Genomic DNA, 18,525 nt, shown 5'->3' on the forward strand with positions numbered 1-18,525 from the left:
CACTTTCGCTGTGCTAGTGGATTAGTGTGCAGCCGTGTATGCAAGTTGCGGGTCATGTGTGAGGGGCTCCTTCAAAAAGCAAGTTCTCCCAAAGTTTAAATTCGAAGAACAAGCTTGGAGAGAAGGTTGACCCAAGAGCCAATCTGGGTTTGGTGAGAGTGATGCATAGATAGCGGGAACGCCGGCATCCAGGGCGGAATCGCACGCGCCTCTGCTTCAAAGGTCTTTGTGGTGAATGCTAAGAACTTTGTCCCTGTCGTAAGAATAGTGGATGGGCACATCCCCCTCGCAGACAGAATGACGTTAACGGTGCTTCTTCAAGCCATCTTCTCCGCATTCTCCTCATCCAATCCTATTTATGGAGGATCGAAGGATGTCGACTTGGGCATGATGGACTCGAGTCTCAGGCAGGAGGCATTATGCCCCTGCATTTGCGCCAAGCCAGTGATTTTGATGCATCCGCAGTTCGCGACCAATTAGATTAGCGACTGGCACCAGTCCAGATTTGACGGTGCTGCTCGAATCCCAGGCTCCACCTTGCGAACGGCCACGGTGAAACCAGCGGCCTATCATCATGTCTACCAGCTCCATGTTGCGTCTTCCTCGGGCAGCGACGGCCCTGACAGAAACAACGGTTCACCGCTGGACGAGCGCAATAATTGTCATCGCCGTCCCGAAGTTGCCTCCCGAGCGCTGTGGCCCGGTCCTGCCTGGCTAGCGAGCGACAAGAAAGGATGCCAAGCGGATCTGAGATAGAGGGACTGCAGGAGCATTTCCGTGTGCATATCGCTTGCATGACGCTCCAGCGAGTGAGAGGCCTCGATGGCTTCACATCTGTTGTTGTTGTTGTTGTTAGCATCCAGCAAGCCCCGGCTCGTCTCGACGCTCTCTCTCAAAGGGTTGTGCCGAATACAGCAGGAGACGAGCAGGAAACGGGGAGAGTACGCGGAGCCTCATGCAGCGCGGAGGATAAGCTGCAGAGCGAGACAGCTCTGTTGTACACCAGACCTATGCATAGATTGGGGAGGTCCCGGCGGTGACAATGGTCTGTATTAGACTCCGAATGTTCCGCCGACAGGATTGCAGTTGCTCTGTCAAGACAGCAGGCGTACCATATGAAATTTATGAGCAGCCTCGTGATGTGTGATATGATGTTCAGGTACCTGTCCAAGCCGCCGCTTCGGGCATGGCTAAGGGCTTGCGCGAAATGAACCTGCCGCGAGCACCGGCGTCCGCCCGACTGCTCACCACGACGCCACCACTTGAGCCCACTGCTCCATTCTGGGAGTGTCTCGAGGAAGGAGGGCCAGAAGGAGGCAGACTTCTTACAGCAGCGCGCTGCCTACGCATTCACGCTGTGCTCGGACCGGCACACGCATTCGCTCAGCAGGGCAGTTCACGGTCCTTGAGACGGCGAACAGGGGTACTCCTGGCTAGCGTCGCGGTGGCGGCCCACCCTTGGTGGATCCCTAGTTAGCGTGCCCTAGTGTAGGCTGGACGGTCGCTTCTCTCCAAGGAAGCAGCAAAAACGCCCTGGACAACTCCAAACTCTCACCTTCACTCCGCCGTCCCTCCCACTGCATCACCACTCCTCCCTCCTCTCCCCTCCGCCCTCCTTCTCCCCTCCTCCGCCTCTTCACCTGGAACCCCATTGTCGCACTCGACAGCTGCTCTCGCACGCTGTCAGTCGATTTTGCGGGCTACCCGTCCGCTCATTTCCCCTGTCATTCCTTAATCTCGTGGGTGTACTGGCTCTCATCCACCGCGCCTTCTTGCAACAACCGCCCGCCCGCCTTACTATTCACACTTCACCACCTCTACACCACGTATACTGTGAGTCCGCATACCACACCCCCCATGTTGCTTTACCTGCGACCCTCCAATCTGCGTGCTGACGTCCTGTCTCTCACAATAGTAATCGCGTCAGCACTTTGTACCCGTCGAGCGCTTGTTTCGACTGAATCCCGTTGTGCTCCCCTTTGTAGCACCGTTGCACCCTGCCGTCCAACCAGACCGTCACGACCTGTTTCCCCAAGGAACGGTACCTGGAACATACGCCGCACATCTCACTTTTCTAGGCCAAGGAGATCGCTGCGGGTCTGTTGGCAGTGCCATCCCTAATTTCGTCAAGGCTTGCCCACCGCGTATAGCTGTGTCCACAAGGCTGCCGTCTGCTTCACAATGGCACAGATAGCCTTGCCACGACAACAGGTTGCGCAGGCACCACAATCGGTTGGTGTAGGCTCACCGCTTTACCAGCGGCGTCGCACCTCCAACGCCGGCCCCATCGAGCTCATTCCAAATCCCGACTTCACTTTCCCACAGCGTGCTCCCGAGCCGCCATCCTCAGAGCCCTCAACTGTAACCAATGTTCGTCCAATGTCTCTACAGGCATATCCAACTAGTCGGCGGGGCTCAACACCAGGAATGAGGCAGAAGTCAGTCAGCGCATTGCCCGATTTCTCCTTCAACCCTTCGGGGGCATCTCAAGGCCTGAGCACTGGAACGACGCCGCCGCACTCGCCTATGGAAATCCCGACGACTCCTTCGAGGCCAATTGGACACAGGCGTGGTGGGAGTGAATTCATTGGAGGAGATGGGCGATCGGGAGGCGTAAACTTGATGAGCACAAGCCCAACGAAAGGTGATGGTGTTCTACCTGCGCCAAACACCACTCTTCGTCCTGGTCCGCCAGCAGGACGGAGAGGCCATGCCCATCGACGTTCAGGTGCCATTTCTTCTCACGACGTCTCATCCATGATGCGTCCCAGTGACCCCACTGTTCCACCGCGGGCTGGGAGTGCACCTGCCACTCCAATGGAGGGTGAAATGCCAGCCTTCGGCCACTCAGTCAACAAGTCCGTGTCGCAGCCGTCGTTGCGAGGAGAGATTAGCTTTTTCCCGGAGGACCCGAATTCCTCCCCTCGACGACCACCATCGAGAGCCCGCGTCGGATTCTCTGATAAAGTCGAATATATTCGTCCATTGTCTACGATTTCTTCCGAGACAGAAACGTCATTGTCAACCGTTCGTTGTCACTCGGCCACAGGGAGCCTCTCGTCCGTCATCAGCGCAGGAACCTCAAGTCCACAATCTGCACGAATGGGTCGACCCTCGCTTAACACTACCTTGGAAAATGAGGAACGACCCAGCACAGCTGGGGCCGTTCTAGATAAACACAAGAATGGTACTTTCGGCAGTGATCTATTTAGTCGCAAGCGGCCCATGTCGGCAATCTCTCCAGCTTCCCCCACTGCTATTTCGAGCCCAATATCTCCACGCATCCCGGCAAAGCGACGAGGCTTCTTTCGCCTCGAGTCACGACGCAGCGACCCTTCAATCCGACCCCTTCAATCGAGCGCTTCGGATCCAGCTCTATCCGGTCCTTCACACTCGCCTCTGGTGTCGCCCATGAGGGATACGGACTCTGACGAAGCACCAGAAGATTCGGAGAAATCTAAATCATCGTCTCGCAAATCAAGCCGCAAGCCACGAAAGGTGAAGTCTTGGGCCAATTCCATCATCTCCCGCAAAGGAAAACACAGCAATAAACCCAACCGTCGGGCTCCAACACCACCTCCAGAATCAACGGCCGATGCTGAAGATACTGATGGTTCCGATGAACTTGACTTTGAGGCTAACTTCGATGATGATAACACTGTCACGATTGTCTCACCAAACGAGAACACTACTACTGAACGAAAGGTAGAGACCGATATTGCTTCATGGAAGCCCCGAGAATTCAAGCGGGTCGACTCTGACTCAATGAGTCCTGTGATCGATTTAGACGCCGCCCTTGGCCCATTCAATACTCCTCAAGGATCAAACCAGCGAGGACAGCAGCGTGGGTTTGCTGCTCACAGGCGCGCCATGCATAGCGCTGGAGGCATACTACAGAGCCATCGTCGAACCGAAAGTGCGCCTGAGCTTGCTCCATTCGAACTGAGACCATCAACTGTCGGGGCCCCTGCCACCATGGCGGACGTTTTCGAAGAGGAGGAACCCGAGGAAGACATATCAGCATTAAATTCAAGCCCAACATCACCAGCTAGTGTCCCGGAAGAGGCCGAGGAGGATGTCGAAGAGCCAAAGATTCAGGTTGTTGAGGCTGACGAGGTTCACAATGGTTCAAAAATCAACTGGAACTTCAATGACGGTCTAGGCATCAAACGAGACGAGAAGGCACGTAGGTACAGACCATGCGAACCCGTATCTCCCCATGAATTTCCAAATACCAAGCATCCCATGCTTGGTGAGAACGGATCGAAGCAATCTGTCGATGCCAGCCCTGTCGAGGTAGTCGAGGATTACGAGGAGCCACGAACTTCCTCTTTAACGCATTCATCTGATTCTACAGTGACACCACCAATGCCAGCTGATGAGACCAAAGGCCCTCAGCCAGTCATGAACTTGGCTCTCCCGCTACCCCAGCAGAGCCTGATGACACCCGACACATTTACCTCGTCGTTCTCGTCTCCTGATTTTCGATCCAGCCAGACTTCATTCGACACTCCTCGATTAGGCACTGCAGCATCATCAGTCACTGACTACCGTGCGATGCCGTCTCCACATTTTGGCGAGCCAGGACCGGAAGTGCGTATTTCGGTAGACGATGTACCATCCCTGACGTCCTCGAGGTCCACAATGACGAGTGGCATGCATAACGCTTTCTCAATGATGAGCCCTCGACAACCTGGCGATCGATCCGCATCCTTGTGCTCTATTCCCAGTGACATTGAGCAGCGACGTCGTAAGCGTTCTAGTATTGCGAGCTTGTCCCGGCTAATCAATGGCTCTTCTTTCGGAGAGAAGAGCAAGCTGTCAATCGAGCAGCGCCCACAGTCTGAATATCTTGAACCTACCAAGGAGTCGAAAAAGAAGCATAAGCGATTGAGCAAGCTTATGCATTTCTGGAAACCGAAGGACGGGAAGGAATCCTCTCGAACATAATCCCTACCGGTTCCTGCTCTCGGGTACACGTCGATACCTCATTATTGCTCACCTTACACCACTCTAATCCTCTTGGGTTGTAGTCGACCTCTCCGGCTGACTACATTCTGATGGCACGAATCATGGATATTACCTCGCACCCTTTTTTTTCTCTCGCATGACACGGAGTTCCAGCGAGGCTACGAAATGTTTTAATGGCGCACACTGCGATGGCGTGCATGCATCTCCCCGGGTATACGACTCGGACCACCACTTTCATTCCACAACCTTTCATTCCATTTTTGTTTTGCTCGGATGCTGGAAGGATGGGTATCTAGGGAGCCTTCTGGCATGAAGGAAGGAATCTGGGATACTTTGACTGGTACTTTGACGTCTCGAGACACATTGCCCACACTCATACCATTACTTTCCTTTCTTTGATTTGTCTCACTGTTCACTTACACATATCTCTGACATGAAATCTTCATGCCTTGCGCTCGCCCATTTTGTGGGAGGCGCGCACGAGCCTTTGGGCTCGAGAATTTTCAACTCTTTCCCATGACATCAAAATTCTTTTCCTTCTACGATTGGTGGATGTGGTGGAACCCCTTATCTGGGTGTATACACTCATGAAGCTGATTTCGATATCTTTGCATGGTTGGCTGAGAGCTTCACTGCATCTCATGGTCGGAAGTGGAGGCGGCAATCTCGCAATAGATAGCTAGTAGAGGGGCTCTTGCGGGCTGCGTAGTGGCTATAATGCAATTTCTGACCAAAAATACGGATGTCTTGATCTTTGATGCTTCCAATCTGTGATATTAATTGCGTGTGATGTCCTTGCTTTCGCATTAGGTCCGTGTGGTGTTGAGCGACTGTCGTGATAGACATATTCGCTTCCAAGATTGCTCTTGTGAGGGGCACTTTCGCTTCCGAGGTTCACTTGATAACACCATACGTTATACAACTATGATAGACATGGAAATTTCGCTTACTCTCAAACTATACTTTAGTACATCATTTTCTTTGCTGCCTGTTTCAAGATCGAAGAACCCCGGTATGATGCACAGTACCTGTTTCATCCGCAACGAGCACCTGCACATCAGGGTCTTTTACACGTGTGAAAGTTGTTGTGCCGATACACAGACCCTGACGCTCTTCGCCCCTGTTATCTCCGATAAGAAGGCTGTGGAGATGGGAGATTGTTGGTATGGGGAAATTTGATGGGGCGGGTTTGTGAATTGTGGACGGGGGATTTGTTTCAGGGTGGGTCAGAGGGGGTCGTGCGTTAACGGCTTTTTGCAGGATCGTGAATGCGAGATGTGGAGAGTGAATGGGCGTTCTGGAGGGAGTTATATGGGGAGATGGGTGCGATGGTGTTTAATTTGGTGGCACCATGGGTAGAAGATGGGGGCTTGTGTTGGAGCTGGGGTAGAGTTCTAGCAGTAACTTCATGAAAAGACGGATATTGCATTAGACGTTAATTGGAAAAGTCCAACTTGTGATATGCCTTATTTTATGCACCTTTTTGCTGGAATTACCTTGTTGGAGGAGCACGTGAGCGGGTAGCACAATGTCGCACTTCAAATTTATCTCAGCTAGCTCAGACGTGAGGAGAGAACCGAGGACGCACAAACCACCATGCATATTGCTACTCCAAATAGAGTATGGCCTGGGGGGTTAGCGGTTTCTGACCCCTGTCAGTAGCGTTTCTCTCCTCAGCTGTCTGAGGGACTTTTGTGATTTTTTCTATGAATAGGCCTATTTTAAGAGCATCACAATAGAATTAGATTTACAATATCTCTACTACTATATGTCTGAATAGGCTTAGAATTTAATAGAATGTAGAGACAAGCTATAGCTATAAAATAGTATATTTTTTACTAAATTCTAACTATTATTGGCAGAGAAAAATCTAAACGCGCGCAGAACTTTGACCTATCCATACCCTGATTTTAGATTCATAGTATCGCCCTCCTGACTAGAACTTGACAACCAGTAGACCAAATTCCCTAGGATTTTGCAGGATCCCTAACAGAGCTAGTCTGAGACAGCTCCTAGATCCTCAGAGTCCTCAGACAACAGCTGGTTGAGCTGCAGACATGAGGGCGATCGCGACGTCCCTAGACTACCATCCACTGGACTACAGCTTAACAACTAGCAGACTAAATCTCCTAAAATTTTGCAGGCTCCCTGATAGAGCTAGTCTGAGACAGCTCCTAGATCCTCAGAGTCCTTAGAGTCCTTAGATAACAGCTAGTTGAGCTGCAGACATGAGAGCGATCGCGATGTCCCTAGCCTACTATCCAGCTTGACAACCAGCGGCCTAAATCTCCTAAAATTTTGCAGGCTCTCTGATAGAGCCTGTCTTAGACAGGCCTTAAATTCTGAAGATGATATATTGTGTGGTTAGGGAGTCGCATTGAGGTGTAGTCGTGGGGTTATCAAAATGTCCTGCGCAGGACTTAATGGCGCAATACTCTGCTGAATCTTGTTAGAATTAGGTTACAAAAATGTTAGGATATAGCTAGAGACTGTCTCTATTACCTATTAAAATCTAACCTAGTTTGGACGAAAAGTGGTAGAGCTACAGTAATTCTTAGTTGAGCTGGTGCATGGTGGAGGAGGTTTAGAACCACGATATCACCTAAAAAATCACAAAAGTCCCTCAGACGGCTGGGGAGAGAAAGCCTTTCTTATACCCTCATTGGCTAGAGAGATGGGGCTTGCGCCACTGAAGCTACTAGCAGGGGCTTGCCCCTGTCAAGGCTCTCTCCCCATCCCGTCTGAGCTTGCTGAGATAACTTCAAATCGGGGCCTTCAGCATTCCTATCCCAATCCAGCACTAGCGCATGAAGCTCATAAACCACTTGGCATTTCGCGATGCGACCACAAGCTATCACCACTTATTTAATAGCTTCGCTTTCCACCACACACGACATCCAATACTACGAAATACTACAGAATGGCAGACGAAGAAAAAGAGAAAGCTGAGAAGGTCGCCGCGGCCAAGAAGAGGGTAGGTAGCCAGTTACACCGTCTCTTACGCCTACGAACACCTGTTCTCAATAGCTCCAGCTCCGCAAACAGCCTTCGAATTCCTTTGGCGGCAGTGGAGTGTCGAGATCCTGTATATTTTCAGTATTCCGCTAACATTTCGACTTGGTGTAGTACGAGCAATTGAAAAAACAGAAAGCAAAGAAAGCAGGTGGAGCCAAGAAGAAGGAAGAGAAGGCCGAGGCCACAGAAGCCGAGGCGTCTACCACAGCCGCCCCCGAGAAATCCGAGGAGAGAACTGAAGAGCTTGCGCCAGAGCCTGTGGAGGCTACGAGCGCTTCTCCTGGGCCTATCGAGGACGACGACGAGCCTGCGGAACTGCCCAAGGCGACACAAGGACATGGGAGAAAGCCGTCGGTTGCGGTGGAGTCGAGACTAAGGTCTGCGAGCTTTTATCAGGGTGGTTCTGGGGGCACGCCGACGTCGCCTACCGCTATCACACCTGGAGGGGATGTTTCCGGGGATATTTATCGCAAGCAGGCGCAGAGGATTGAGGAGCTGGAGAGGGAGAATAAGAGATTGGTTGGTGAAGTTGACGAGGGCGAGAGGAGGTGGAAGAAGGGAGAGGAGGAGTTAGAGGAGCTTCGGGAGGGCAGAGGGGATGTTGCGCTTGCAGTGGAGAGGGGGCGAGAAGTTGACAAGCTGGTGAGTTCTCCCAGCTTCTTACAAGCAACCTTACTTCTAAATGAAAGACACTGACATTTGGCGAAGAAATCAGAGGTCGAATCCCTAAAACGTCAATTATCGCATCTCCAAACGCAGTCCTCGAAATCCTCTCGTCGAATATCTACGTCCTCTCCGAGCCAATCTTCCTCTATTGATGACCTCAATGCCCAGGTCGCGTCTAAGTCCACCACAATTGAATCCCTTGAGCTCGAAATCTCGAACCTCCATAAACAGGTCACGGACCAAACCAACAAGACCAGCACTCTGCAAACTCAAGTCTCTACGCTCGAGTCCTCGCTGCAAAAGGCGGAACAGGAAGCTAGTTCTACAAAGACAGAACTATCGGAACTTAAAGCAAACCTAGAGAGGGCCAGTGAACGCGCCGTGAAGGAAGGCTCGTCCCGCAGTTCCGCAGAGACACGCATCGCGCAGCTAGAAGCCGAACTTGGAGCTGCAAATCGCAAAGCCTCCGACTCCATTTCTCGCGCCGAGCTGCTCGAAAAGAAAGTCGAAACTCTGACCCAACTCCACCGCGACAACGACGCAAGAAACCAAACCCGGGTACAAGAACACAAGAAAGTCGAGCGCGAAGCAGCCGAACTTCGAACCCGCGTAACAGGCCTCAATAATGAGAACGCCCGTCTGCGAGAAGCGGAGCAGCGTCGCCGAAAAGCCGATATATCTTCCATCGACGACTCCGGAGTGCAGGAGCTTGTAGACGAGGAGCGGGAGAGACTCTTGGCCAAAGTGCGAGAACTGGAGGAAGAAAACTTCGAGCTCCGACGAGGGGTGTGGCGCGACCGTCGCCGCGACATGCAACCTTCCATTGAAGACCACGTTTCTCCTTCACAGTCTTATGCCTCCCCCGGCTTCGACGAGGTTGATCTCTCTGGCGGCCACCACCATTCCCCGTCTCGCAACGCCCCCCGCACGGGCTCGACGCTTCAGGATGTCATCAACTCCGGCATATCTGCCTTCACGGGTCAACCGCTTCCGCACCGGAGAAGCGATGCAGGTTCACAGCCTGGAAAGGGTAGTGTGGGGAGAGAGCGGTTGCAGAGTTTAGGTTCTTTGGACGATTTCGAGTTTGATGAAGAGGCATTTAGAGCGGCGCAAGAGGAGGAGAATAGGAAGAGGATTGAGCGGGTCAGGGAGGTGAAGAGGGGGCTGAAAGATTTCGTTGGGTGGAGAGGGGACTTTGTAGATGTTAGGGCGGGATGGGGTGGAGTTTTTGAAGTTTAGAGATCTACAAAAGGAAATTATATGAGGTGGATTATGGACTTGGGTTCAGGGCTGGGGCGCTTACTCGATGGCTTGGGAGTAGAATCAATTGTACAGAGTTACATGAAGCTATCAAACGGGCGAGCAAGAGGCAGAAACCGTACACCTCACCCCTTTCCTACAGTCCTCGGCGAACAGAAATCCTCAAATCCTCACCTCTCTCCTACATCACCGCAATAATCGCACTTATTCATCTCCTCGTTAGAGTTAAACTTCAAGTCACCAATCATCTCCTACTTCCCCACAGCCCGCAATTTACATCCTAACCCGCCAGCCCTCCCTCAGAGAAGCTATACTCACCACCCATCATGGCCTACAATTCCTCAACTTATTCCCACAAACCCCCTTCACCATATGCATGTCGTGTAATACACTCACTTCCTCACTCCCGCTTCCCGACACTTTCCTACGAAATCTAGCAGTTTAGATGTTTTGCACCCAGGACACTCGAACCCGGAATCAGTTTCATGTGTCTATCTGAGAAGAGGGTTGCGCTTCCAGCGATGAGGCAAGGTACCAAGGTGGCTAATATCCAGAGCAGCGGAAGTTTAAGTGGTGGGTTGGGAGGTGGAGCTAGTACTGGTGGAGCAGGGTGAGACATTTTTTAGAGGTGGGTTTGGTTTCGAGGGAAAGGTTGGGGTTTTGGAGGAAGAAGGAGAAAGAGTATATTCTTGCTTGTCTCGTATAGCTAGGTGGGTTTGCTCTTGTGTTGTCTGTGTGTTGAAGCCCTGTTAGCGCTAGTATGTTGGTCTTAAAGAGCTCAGAGACAATGCGTGATTTGTATGACCTGGAGGCTATGTTTTATGGGAGAAGGGTTATGTATAAAATAATGGGCATTGAATGTAAAATATCATTGCCGTCTTCCATGCTAGTTGTTTTCGTGTTGGCGGGGGCAGGCGTCGTCTATCAGTGACGGAGGACCAGCCAGTACAGCTTGAGAAGTGGTATCTTGAGTTAGAGGGCGAATTGGAGAGCCTGGTGAAGTGTGTATGTGATGGTGATTTTGGTTAGTAATGAGTGCTCCGGCTCGGGCTTGATGGACTGCATCTTACCACCTAACGTGGAACACAACATAGGGGGCAATTCAGGACAGAGATTAACATCCTTTTGATGCTCTGTCTACTTCTAGAGAGAGGCTTAATAGGTAGAATATTACTTCATTATGTTCCACATTATGTGGTAACATGCTATAGCTATTTTGCTAGGTAGCGAGAAGAATCGAAAAAAGGACAGGGCCAGAGATTTCAGATAGAAATCTATAGCCAATAGATCTTGAGACTCCCTGTTGGGTACCTCTTGTGGTACTGCCTTCAACGTTGACTTGCTAAGGTTATAGGGCATCTGTTTGTCTTGAAGATTACTGGGTTTCGTTATACAGCAGGAGGATCATTCCTTCTGCACCGTAGGAGAGTACGATTAGCGGTGAGGTTTTCTGTTAGGCGCACCACCAAAGCAAATCAGGTGAGAGACTTCTCATGAGAGGCATTGAGAGTAAAGGTGAAGGTGAAGGTTTGAGCGAGGGTCTAGGTGCGCACGACTAATTTCTTTCCCATGCATTCACCCCCCTTCCTTTCGCTTTCCAGATTCACCACCATCAAATTTGATTTTTGGAAAGAATACACCATAGCAGCCCTGGCTAACACGATGACCAGCCTCAAAGACAAAATTGCTAATCTTCAACGCAAAGTTTCTGCCTTCTTCGGCGTCAACAAAGGCCCAAATCCCGCCCAGGCGCCTTCCGGTCAATCGAACGCTTCTCTGGATGATACGCCGGCTCCGAGAACATCTGCCGCAGGTGTAGAGATTCAACCTAGCCTCGATTTAGTATTTCAGCAGATGAAGGAATACACGGAGAAGAAGAACAAGCTAGCCTTCGTTTGGTAAAGCCTTCGCCCTCCAGACTCGACTAGCACACTTGCACATTTCTGACTAGAGTAGGTGCGAAGACAGCCTTAAATACGTCGGATGGGGCACATGCTTTCTTCACGGCCACTTAGACTGGTGTGTCACCCACGACAACCCCATTACCCAGCGACACGCATGCGCCGAGCAGTTCGAGTCCCCATGCCGTGTTGTTCGTTATGGTGAGTTCCCTGCAATCTTATGCTAAGATTCGTCTATAGCTAACTCTATCGGATAGCGGGAGAGAAACAAGTGCGAATTCTGGTGTAGCACTGAGAGTAGCGGAAATACTACGAGTCGCATAGCTATAAATAGGTCGAGAGGGTGACCGAAATGGAATCTGCGTCCTTTTATAAGCATAGAGTGTTGGTGGACTTTCCTATAAGATGGCATCGAGAAAAGGAGTTTCAGCTTGTGCCAGAGATCAAGTATAATTCGAACCTCTATTGTGAGTAAGTCTTTCGCAGAGTGAAGTAGTTATCAGAGTACGCGATTCACGACTAACTGAGCCATCCTCGACAATATGACAACATTATTCACTGCGTGCTCTCACATAATGTAGAACCTGATTAAGGCGGTGTTTATCCGTTTAACCCCTTGTTAGGATTAGGGAGAGCGTCAACAAGATAAAACTTCTGTCTAACCCCCCCTCTTGTCATATCCGGCATTCGATGACAAGATAGAGTAGATAGAATCTTGTCATGCAATAGGGCTACCTCTTTTAATGATGGGTATGAAGACAGCCGAGAATATGGTAAGACGCACACGGTTGTTCGTAACGTAGGGTTGCATTCAGGATGTGTAATCTCTACAGATAATAATGAGTGATGAGTTTTTGAACCGATGAGGTGCGATATCGGCGCGTGTGGCTATGATGTACTTTCGACCTTCACCTCTGGATCTAACAGTGAATATCACAGGATGATAACAGCTAGAAGAAGTAGTAAAGAAATATCAAATAACATACCTTGTTGTCCACTGGTTGCTTTAGGGTTGAGAATAGATACCCCGAGAGAGCTGACCTCCTGCTTCACAACCAAAGTGGAACACGATAGGAGTAGTTTAGTACAGAAATGTGTGTCCTGTTAATATTCTCTTAGATTTGGAACAAAGCATTTTTTGATCAAATCGGTCCTGCTAATGTTTCATTGTAGGGATCTGTAGGTGCAAATATATTGTAGAGTCTTCGTGCAGCCATGAAGGTTGCCACCGAATCTTAAAACTTGGAGGATAGGCGCGTATCATCCAGCACGATAGACTTCTTACACAAAGGTCTAGGTTGCCGAGAGCGTCCGCCAACATGTCAACATGTGCTATGTGCCCGAAGGATTGCTGAAGCCTCAACGCAATGCGCATGGTGATCCTACTCTAGGATCATGACAAATCAGGGGACGCCAGATATTCCGATGCTTGTGCAACATTGGATGAGATGGACTGCTGTGGCGTCAGCACAACTTAATACGCAACACACGGGATCAAAACGCGCGTTGGCTGAACGGTGAAGATCCGAGTCACACAAAATGACTCAAGCATATTCTGGGGACGGAAGCAATACCAGCTGGAAACGGAAGCTCAAGCCTCAGAGCATGCGACAGTTTTTCTTGCCCTTTGCCGCATTGCAGCCCCAACAAGTGTGGCCAATTGTGTTGAGGCCGTCCAAGGGCCGCCTACCCAGAAATGGAGACCTGTTTGATACGGCTTGCTTGAAAGACGTGAGATGGGGGTGCGCCGAATCAACGAATCAAAGAAATAGGAGCTTTGACAACCAATAAGCGGCGGAGAAGGGGGTAAATTTTACTGAAAGAGTTCGTTCTAACTTATGCCAAACAGGCTGCTGTCAAAGCCGGACATATCGGATATCGATGCTCGCTTCTCGAAGACCCTGACGGCTCTGGACGCTGCAGCTGACCTCGGGATCTGAGCATGAAACAAATGCTTGCTATTCGTGGCTTTTATTATTACCTCATGCTGAACAATAGTCCATTGGCCCGAATGGCAATGAGCGGATCGCCCGGGGATGGCAACATGAATAGAAAGGTCCACTCAAAATCGTCGGGACGGCAAATGTCTTGCCGAGAGACACCGATTTAGAGCCGAAGGGTGTCGGAAAACTGAAGTTGGACCATTGATGCCGCGGAATACCTCCGTGGGACAACATCGGGAAAAAATCAATCGCGGAGGGCGACTCGGGGGGTAAGAAGTACAATCAGTTACATAGCTACATGTCGAAAGTTGAACGGAATTTTTGGGTCGTATTCGTACGAAACAGGGAAGGGTGGCTGGATATCTGAGGTTGAAGCAGACTCGGTGCCAAGATAAGCCTATCACTGAATCAGCTAGTGCGGGAACTTTGGCTGAATCCTCAGAATTCGACAACGCACATGTGCTTGTCCCTCCTGACAATGGCCTTGGAACCTTTTATATTCCACACTGCGTTCTTGAACACTTAAAGAAGCGGTCCGGGGGGAACAATTCAGGCCCAGATTATACTCCGGGGGTAGCAGAGCAGGGAATCCATGAGCTAGGAGATCTTGTGAGATGCCAGCAGTCGGAGTCGCCTCGCTGACTGCAGCAAGCCAGCGTTTCGAAAACTTTAGGCCACACCTTCGATACTCGGGAAGTACATGTAAGAGTACTACCCGGAATACGTCTGGGTAGGCCATCACACAGCTCCGGATTCACTTTGGGCCATTTACAACAGAAGTCTAGAGTGTCGGGTCTTCTCTTCAGGTTTGACTCAATCCTTCATGGAGGATAAATAGGAATACGATCTTACCACATGGTGGGGTGATAGGCTGCAAGCAGTGATAGAGAAAGCCCCGAGAGCTTAAAAGGTAATATGTAGGCAATCAGATAGAGTAGGTGGGGCAGGCATCTCTGCAAGGTGGGATGACAACTAAGCTTACCCAAAACAAGGCAAGCCGGGGTCGGCTGGGTACGACGGGCTTGCTTGTTCCCGTCCACACTTAAAGCAGACGCTCGTCATTTGATATCTGCATATGTCTCTCAATGCGGTGCTCGGCAACGCAGCCTCTCAGGTTCTCCATTTGCTCCTGACTGGTGTCTCTTGCTGAGGCTGATGTGTTGGCATTGGGGTGTACATCCTTCGCATACCGAAGCTCGTGCTGAAACAAAAGACCCGCAGTTAACTCCAACCCGACTTTCTCTGGCCTTGCAGTCAACGGCATCACCGTCCCAGCTGCTCGTGCGGTTTGAAGCGGAATTGGCCACAACGGCGGAGCTTGGCTACAACCCTTCGTTGAAGGCACCCAACAGTCCTTGCGGGGGAGGCCTATTGAACCTCAACGAACGGTGACGTCGTGACGCTGGGCCTTCTGTGGCGAAAGGCTGGCTGATTACGCCGTTCTGCATGGACAAGACAAGCTCATGGCAGATCCATCGCCGAGCTGATCCAGCTAGCCGTCAATTGGGAAGCCATTTACGTCAATCGAAGGACCCTCGAATTAGCATATGGCTTCCATCCTCCAGCCTTACAGAAACTTCAGCCAACAGTGGCGCGGGCGATGTGCAAGGGAGCCTCAGATTCGCCTTCTGTATTACCAAGGGGGTTTTTCGGAGGAATTGCGCTGTAGATCGGCCGCATATTTCGCGAGTATCCGTGAACCTCGACTTTGTTGACTTGAAATTTGCCTTTCACCATCGACCGTTATCACGAATTTAGACCCGCAGGCCTTGATCTCCAACAAAAATTAGGACTCAGGAGCGTGGCTCGATGCTCACAAGCAAGATCATCGCGGATAGCAGCTGTGAGTGGCCTTAGAAATTTTTTTCCTAACTTGTGGTGAATTTATCACTGCACAATTACGAGTGACTATGCAAGCAGTGGCGGCCTTGAGCGCAAGACAGCGATTTTGCACCTCGAAGCGAGGGTGGGTTGCCGGCAGCCAAAAAACGATAGCATTTGTGTGAGCTGCACAGCGTATCTGTCGTCATCTAGCTTAGCAACCCTCGTGGTAGCGCGAGACAGTGGTGGTTCTGTATGGCTGTGGGTCGAAACGTGCTGGAGAGGACGGTATGGGCGTTAGGGCCGGTCCTCGCACTTTGAAGGGTCATGTGTGATATCTACCGCGAGCTACTTCTCGGCACCCACGACGGTGGGCCTCCCTGTGGGTACCAGGCGTAAAGAGACGTACAATTCGCCCATACGCGGTCTTGCATGGCATCAAATTATTTGGAGTGGACCCAGCAGTCGCGCCTTGATCAAGACCTTGACCAGCTCTGTACCAGCGACAAATTGCTCGCCTTGAGGAGCGCTCGCTCTGACTGACTGAAACTCACAGGCCCATCACTCCAGCAGCAGTTCCAACACCTCGCTGCCGACGGGAAGCACCATCGGCCGGCGAGCAAGTGATCAGCAACTGACATGAAGGCGAACTGCTTGCTGCATCGAGGCCAGGTCCAGAGCGGCGCGTTCCAAATCGAGGGGCTCACCCGGACGAAGGTGGGCTGCAAGCGAGACCAATGAGCAATAAGACAGGGGGGTTCATGCAGCTGCAGACAGTCCTTGCTCGCGCCGATTCTACGCTAAGCTAGTCCTCTTTCAGCCAAAAAAATCTGGGGTTGCCAGGTTGGTCATGCGCCCTCGTGAATTGGCCGTGTGCACGGGCCAGGCTCATCGCCTGCCACAGCGCCAGCTGTTCCGATACCAAGCTTGTGTCCTCCAGATGTTTGCTCTTCCCCAGGTTTTGCTGCTCACGGACGTCTCAAGGGCTGACATCGGTGACTACTGCTTCTACTACCATGTTCACTATGTTCACTAGGCTGTTTGCTGCGTTTCTCGCTCCTGTCACCTCACCTTGATCCAGGCCGAGCTGGCTCTTGAGGTGGCTGTCCTTGTCGTTTGGCGCTTGTTAAGAAAGTTGGAGACATGGAAGGTGCTGTATGCAGCAGACCCATCGCGCTGGCCTCTCACAGCACCACCACTTAATTCCATGACCAGGGCCATAGGGGGCTATGAAACTCGATCTCGGAAGCCACTGCAGCGTCCGTCCCGTCCCATTATCCGACTCATGATGGCCTTTTCATTTTGCAATCCCTACCTCTCCCCAGAGCAAATTCAGGGACAGAGCTGGTGGCCACTTTTATTAATTTGTGCTTCGCCAATTGGGACGACCCAATTTACATACCCAGGCGAGGCGGAATGATGGCTATTACTCTGTATACTGCACGGAAATGGGTGGCTCGATAGTGGAAGGGAGGAGAGACTGGACGACAGATGAAATAGAATACCCCCCCCCAAAACAAGATGGCTTCAACCAGTAACACTCGAAAGAAACGCGGTATGGAAATTTGAACCGAGGCCTGTAGTGTAGTCTGCGGGCCTAGCCCCTGCTGCGGTTGCTCGAAGCCAAGGCGTTTCGGTGCAAGTCGTCCGTCGAAGTTCTCAAGCAAGACTGAACCTTTTGCAGGCCGGCTTCCGGGGTCAAAGACCATGATAGCGGCTCGCTGGGATCGAGATCAGCATAACGCATGGTGACCAGTGGTGAGCAGTCTCTCAGCGAGGTGCTGGACGCGCATCGCTGCCTTCCAGGGCCCACCCGTTACAGCAGTCGAGGGCTGCAGGTTCGGGATGATGTCGGGCGGGTGCAAAGGGACACGGACAAAATGCAAAAGGGTCTCTGGCTGCTGCACGTAGGATTGGAGCCAGGAAGACGAACGCAGGCATCCCTGCCTCGGCCGGCCGCTGGTGCTGGTGGAAACGTACTCGTAAAGTACCGTTCTGTACCCCGTGAAGCACCGCCCAAACAGTCATGATCCTGCATGTTGCAAGCCAAGAGGCGTCGAACAGAGGCGCAAGAAGCGGCGGCCCTTGCCCATGCCAGCCATGCCGTCGAAGGACCTGGGGCCGAGCAGTGAGTGTTGGTGTACTGTGTCATGCAACAGCGCGAGCGACCTGGTTCGACGGATTACGAGTACCGGCTTTGGGGATCTGCTTACAACGGGCCTCGTCGCCCGAGTGAATGAACGCCTTTGATCACTCTACAAGGCGTGGCCCGCTATTGTTGCTGTCGTCGTCGCAGCCCGTTCTACTTCGAGCGTTTTGCATCTTTCCTTCTCTTTCTCATTTTCTGTGTTCTTCCCCGGAGCTGAGGCATCGCGGTGATCGCTGGTCTGAGCTCCAGCGCCGTTTCTCCCCCAGTTTTTGTCCCTCCAGTTGCAGTGCCTTGGGGTATCCCCAGCCAATCGCTGCTCCGAGTGGTGAGAGCTTGCCAATTGCTCCCTCCGACGCTGTGCCTGCTCCTAATTCTAGCCTGACGGCTTCCAGCGGATTGCCCGAGTGAATTCGCCGACGCCCAACAGCAGCGCTGGTGGTGACAAAAAGACATCGCAGACAGGGCTGGCAGTATCTAGCGCATCTGGTCGTTTTGCCCGACAGCCGCACTGCTGCCAGCAACTCTCCGCTGCGACCACGACCATCCGCAGTCACCCACGAACATTGGCCCTCAGCTAGCGGACACGGCCGCCCACTCGCCTGCCAACGCGAGTGTGGATCGACTGCTTTAGCTGGAGGTTCAGGTGCCTTTCTAGCTTCCTTCGTTTCCTAGCCAGGTCTTTCTCTTGACCGATTCGCCCTTGTACCCTCCGCGTCCTCTCGAGCTCCTCGCAACCTCCCAAGACGGACATATCGCCACTCGACGGCTGCAAACTTGTCTTATACGCCGAGCCCAGCCG

The 18,525-nt window shown here is 51.7% G+C and overlaps 4 protein-coding genes across 4 annotated transcripts; 2 read left to right on the forward strand and 2 right to left on the reverse strand.

Moving 5' to 3' along the window:
• Positions 1–2,181: 2,181 nt before the first annotated feature.
• Positions 2,182–4,884, forward strand: BDR25DRAFT_186855 (uncharacterized protein; the record flags this gene model as incomplete). Its single annotated transcript, XM_033684252.1, has 1 exon — positions 2,182–4,884. A coding segment is annotated over one exon (2,703 nt), but the record flags the coding sequence as incomplete, so codon positions are not given.
• A 129-nt stretch (positions 4,885–5,013) lies between these two features.
• On the reverse strand, positions 5,014–7,201 carry BDR25DRAFT_355865 (uncharacterized protein; the record flags this gene model as incomplete). The annotated part of the gene is made up of 16 exons (XM_033695536.1): positions 5,014–5,057; positions 5,091–5,129; positions 5,156–5,364; positions 5,405–5,480; positions 5,515–5,603; positions 5,703–5,893; positions 5,943–5,999; positions 6,028–6,221; positions 6,322–6,352; positions 6,406–6,528; positions 6,564–6,598; positions 6,622–6,652; positions 6,909–6,938; positions 6,979–7,020; positions 7,093–7,128; positions 7,181–7,201. The coding sequence occupies 16 exons, from the start codon at positions 7,199–7,201 to the stop codon at positions 5,014–5,016; spliced, it is 1,248 nt and encodes a 415-aa protein (XP_033546996.1).
• Positions 7,202–7,891: 690 nt separating this feature from the next.
• Positions 7,892–9,891, forward strand: BDR25DRAFT_334636 (uncharacterized protein; the record flags this gene model as incomplete). Its single annotated transcript, XM_033692949.1, has 3 exons — positions 7,892–7,945; positions 8,098–8,628; positions 8,695–9,891. 3 exons carry the CDS (start codon positions 7,892–7,894, stop codon positions 9,889–9,891), a joined length of 1,782 nt encoding a protein of 593 aa, XP_033546997.1.
• A 363-nt stretch (positions 9,892–10,254) lies between these two features.
• BDR25DRAFT_37395 (uncharacterized protein) lies at positions 10,255–10,575 on the reverse strand. Its single transcript, XM_033697300.1, has one exon. It carries the CDS (start codon positions 10,529–10,531, stop codon positions 10,346–10,348), a length of 186 nt encoding a protein of 61 aa, XP_033546998.1. The 5' UTR covers positions 10,532–10,575; the 3' UTR covers positions 10,255–10,345.
• Positions 10,576–18,525: the final 7,950 nt, after the last annotated feature.

This window comes from Lindgomyces ingoldianus (assembly GCF_010093535.1).
Source record: "Lindgomyces ingoldianus strain ATCC 200398 unplaced genomic scaffold BDR25scaffold_18, whole genome shotgun sequence".
Classification (NCBI taxonomy): Eukaryota; Fungi; Ascomycota; class Dothideomycetes; order Pleosporales; family Lindgomycetaceae; genus Lindgomyces; species Lindgomyces ingoldianus.

Coding starts and splice junctions, on each gene's coding strand:
- BDR25DRAFT_37395 (XM_033697300.1), bottom strand. CDS start 10,531: ATGTCTCACCCTGCTCCACCAGTACTAGCTCCACCTCCCAACCCACCA.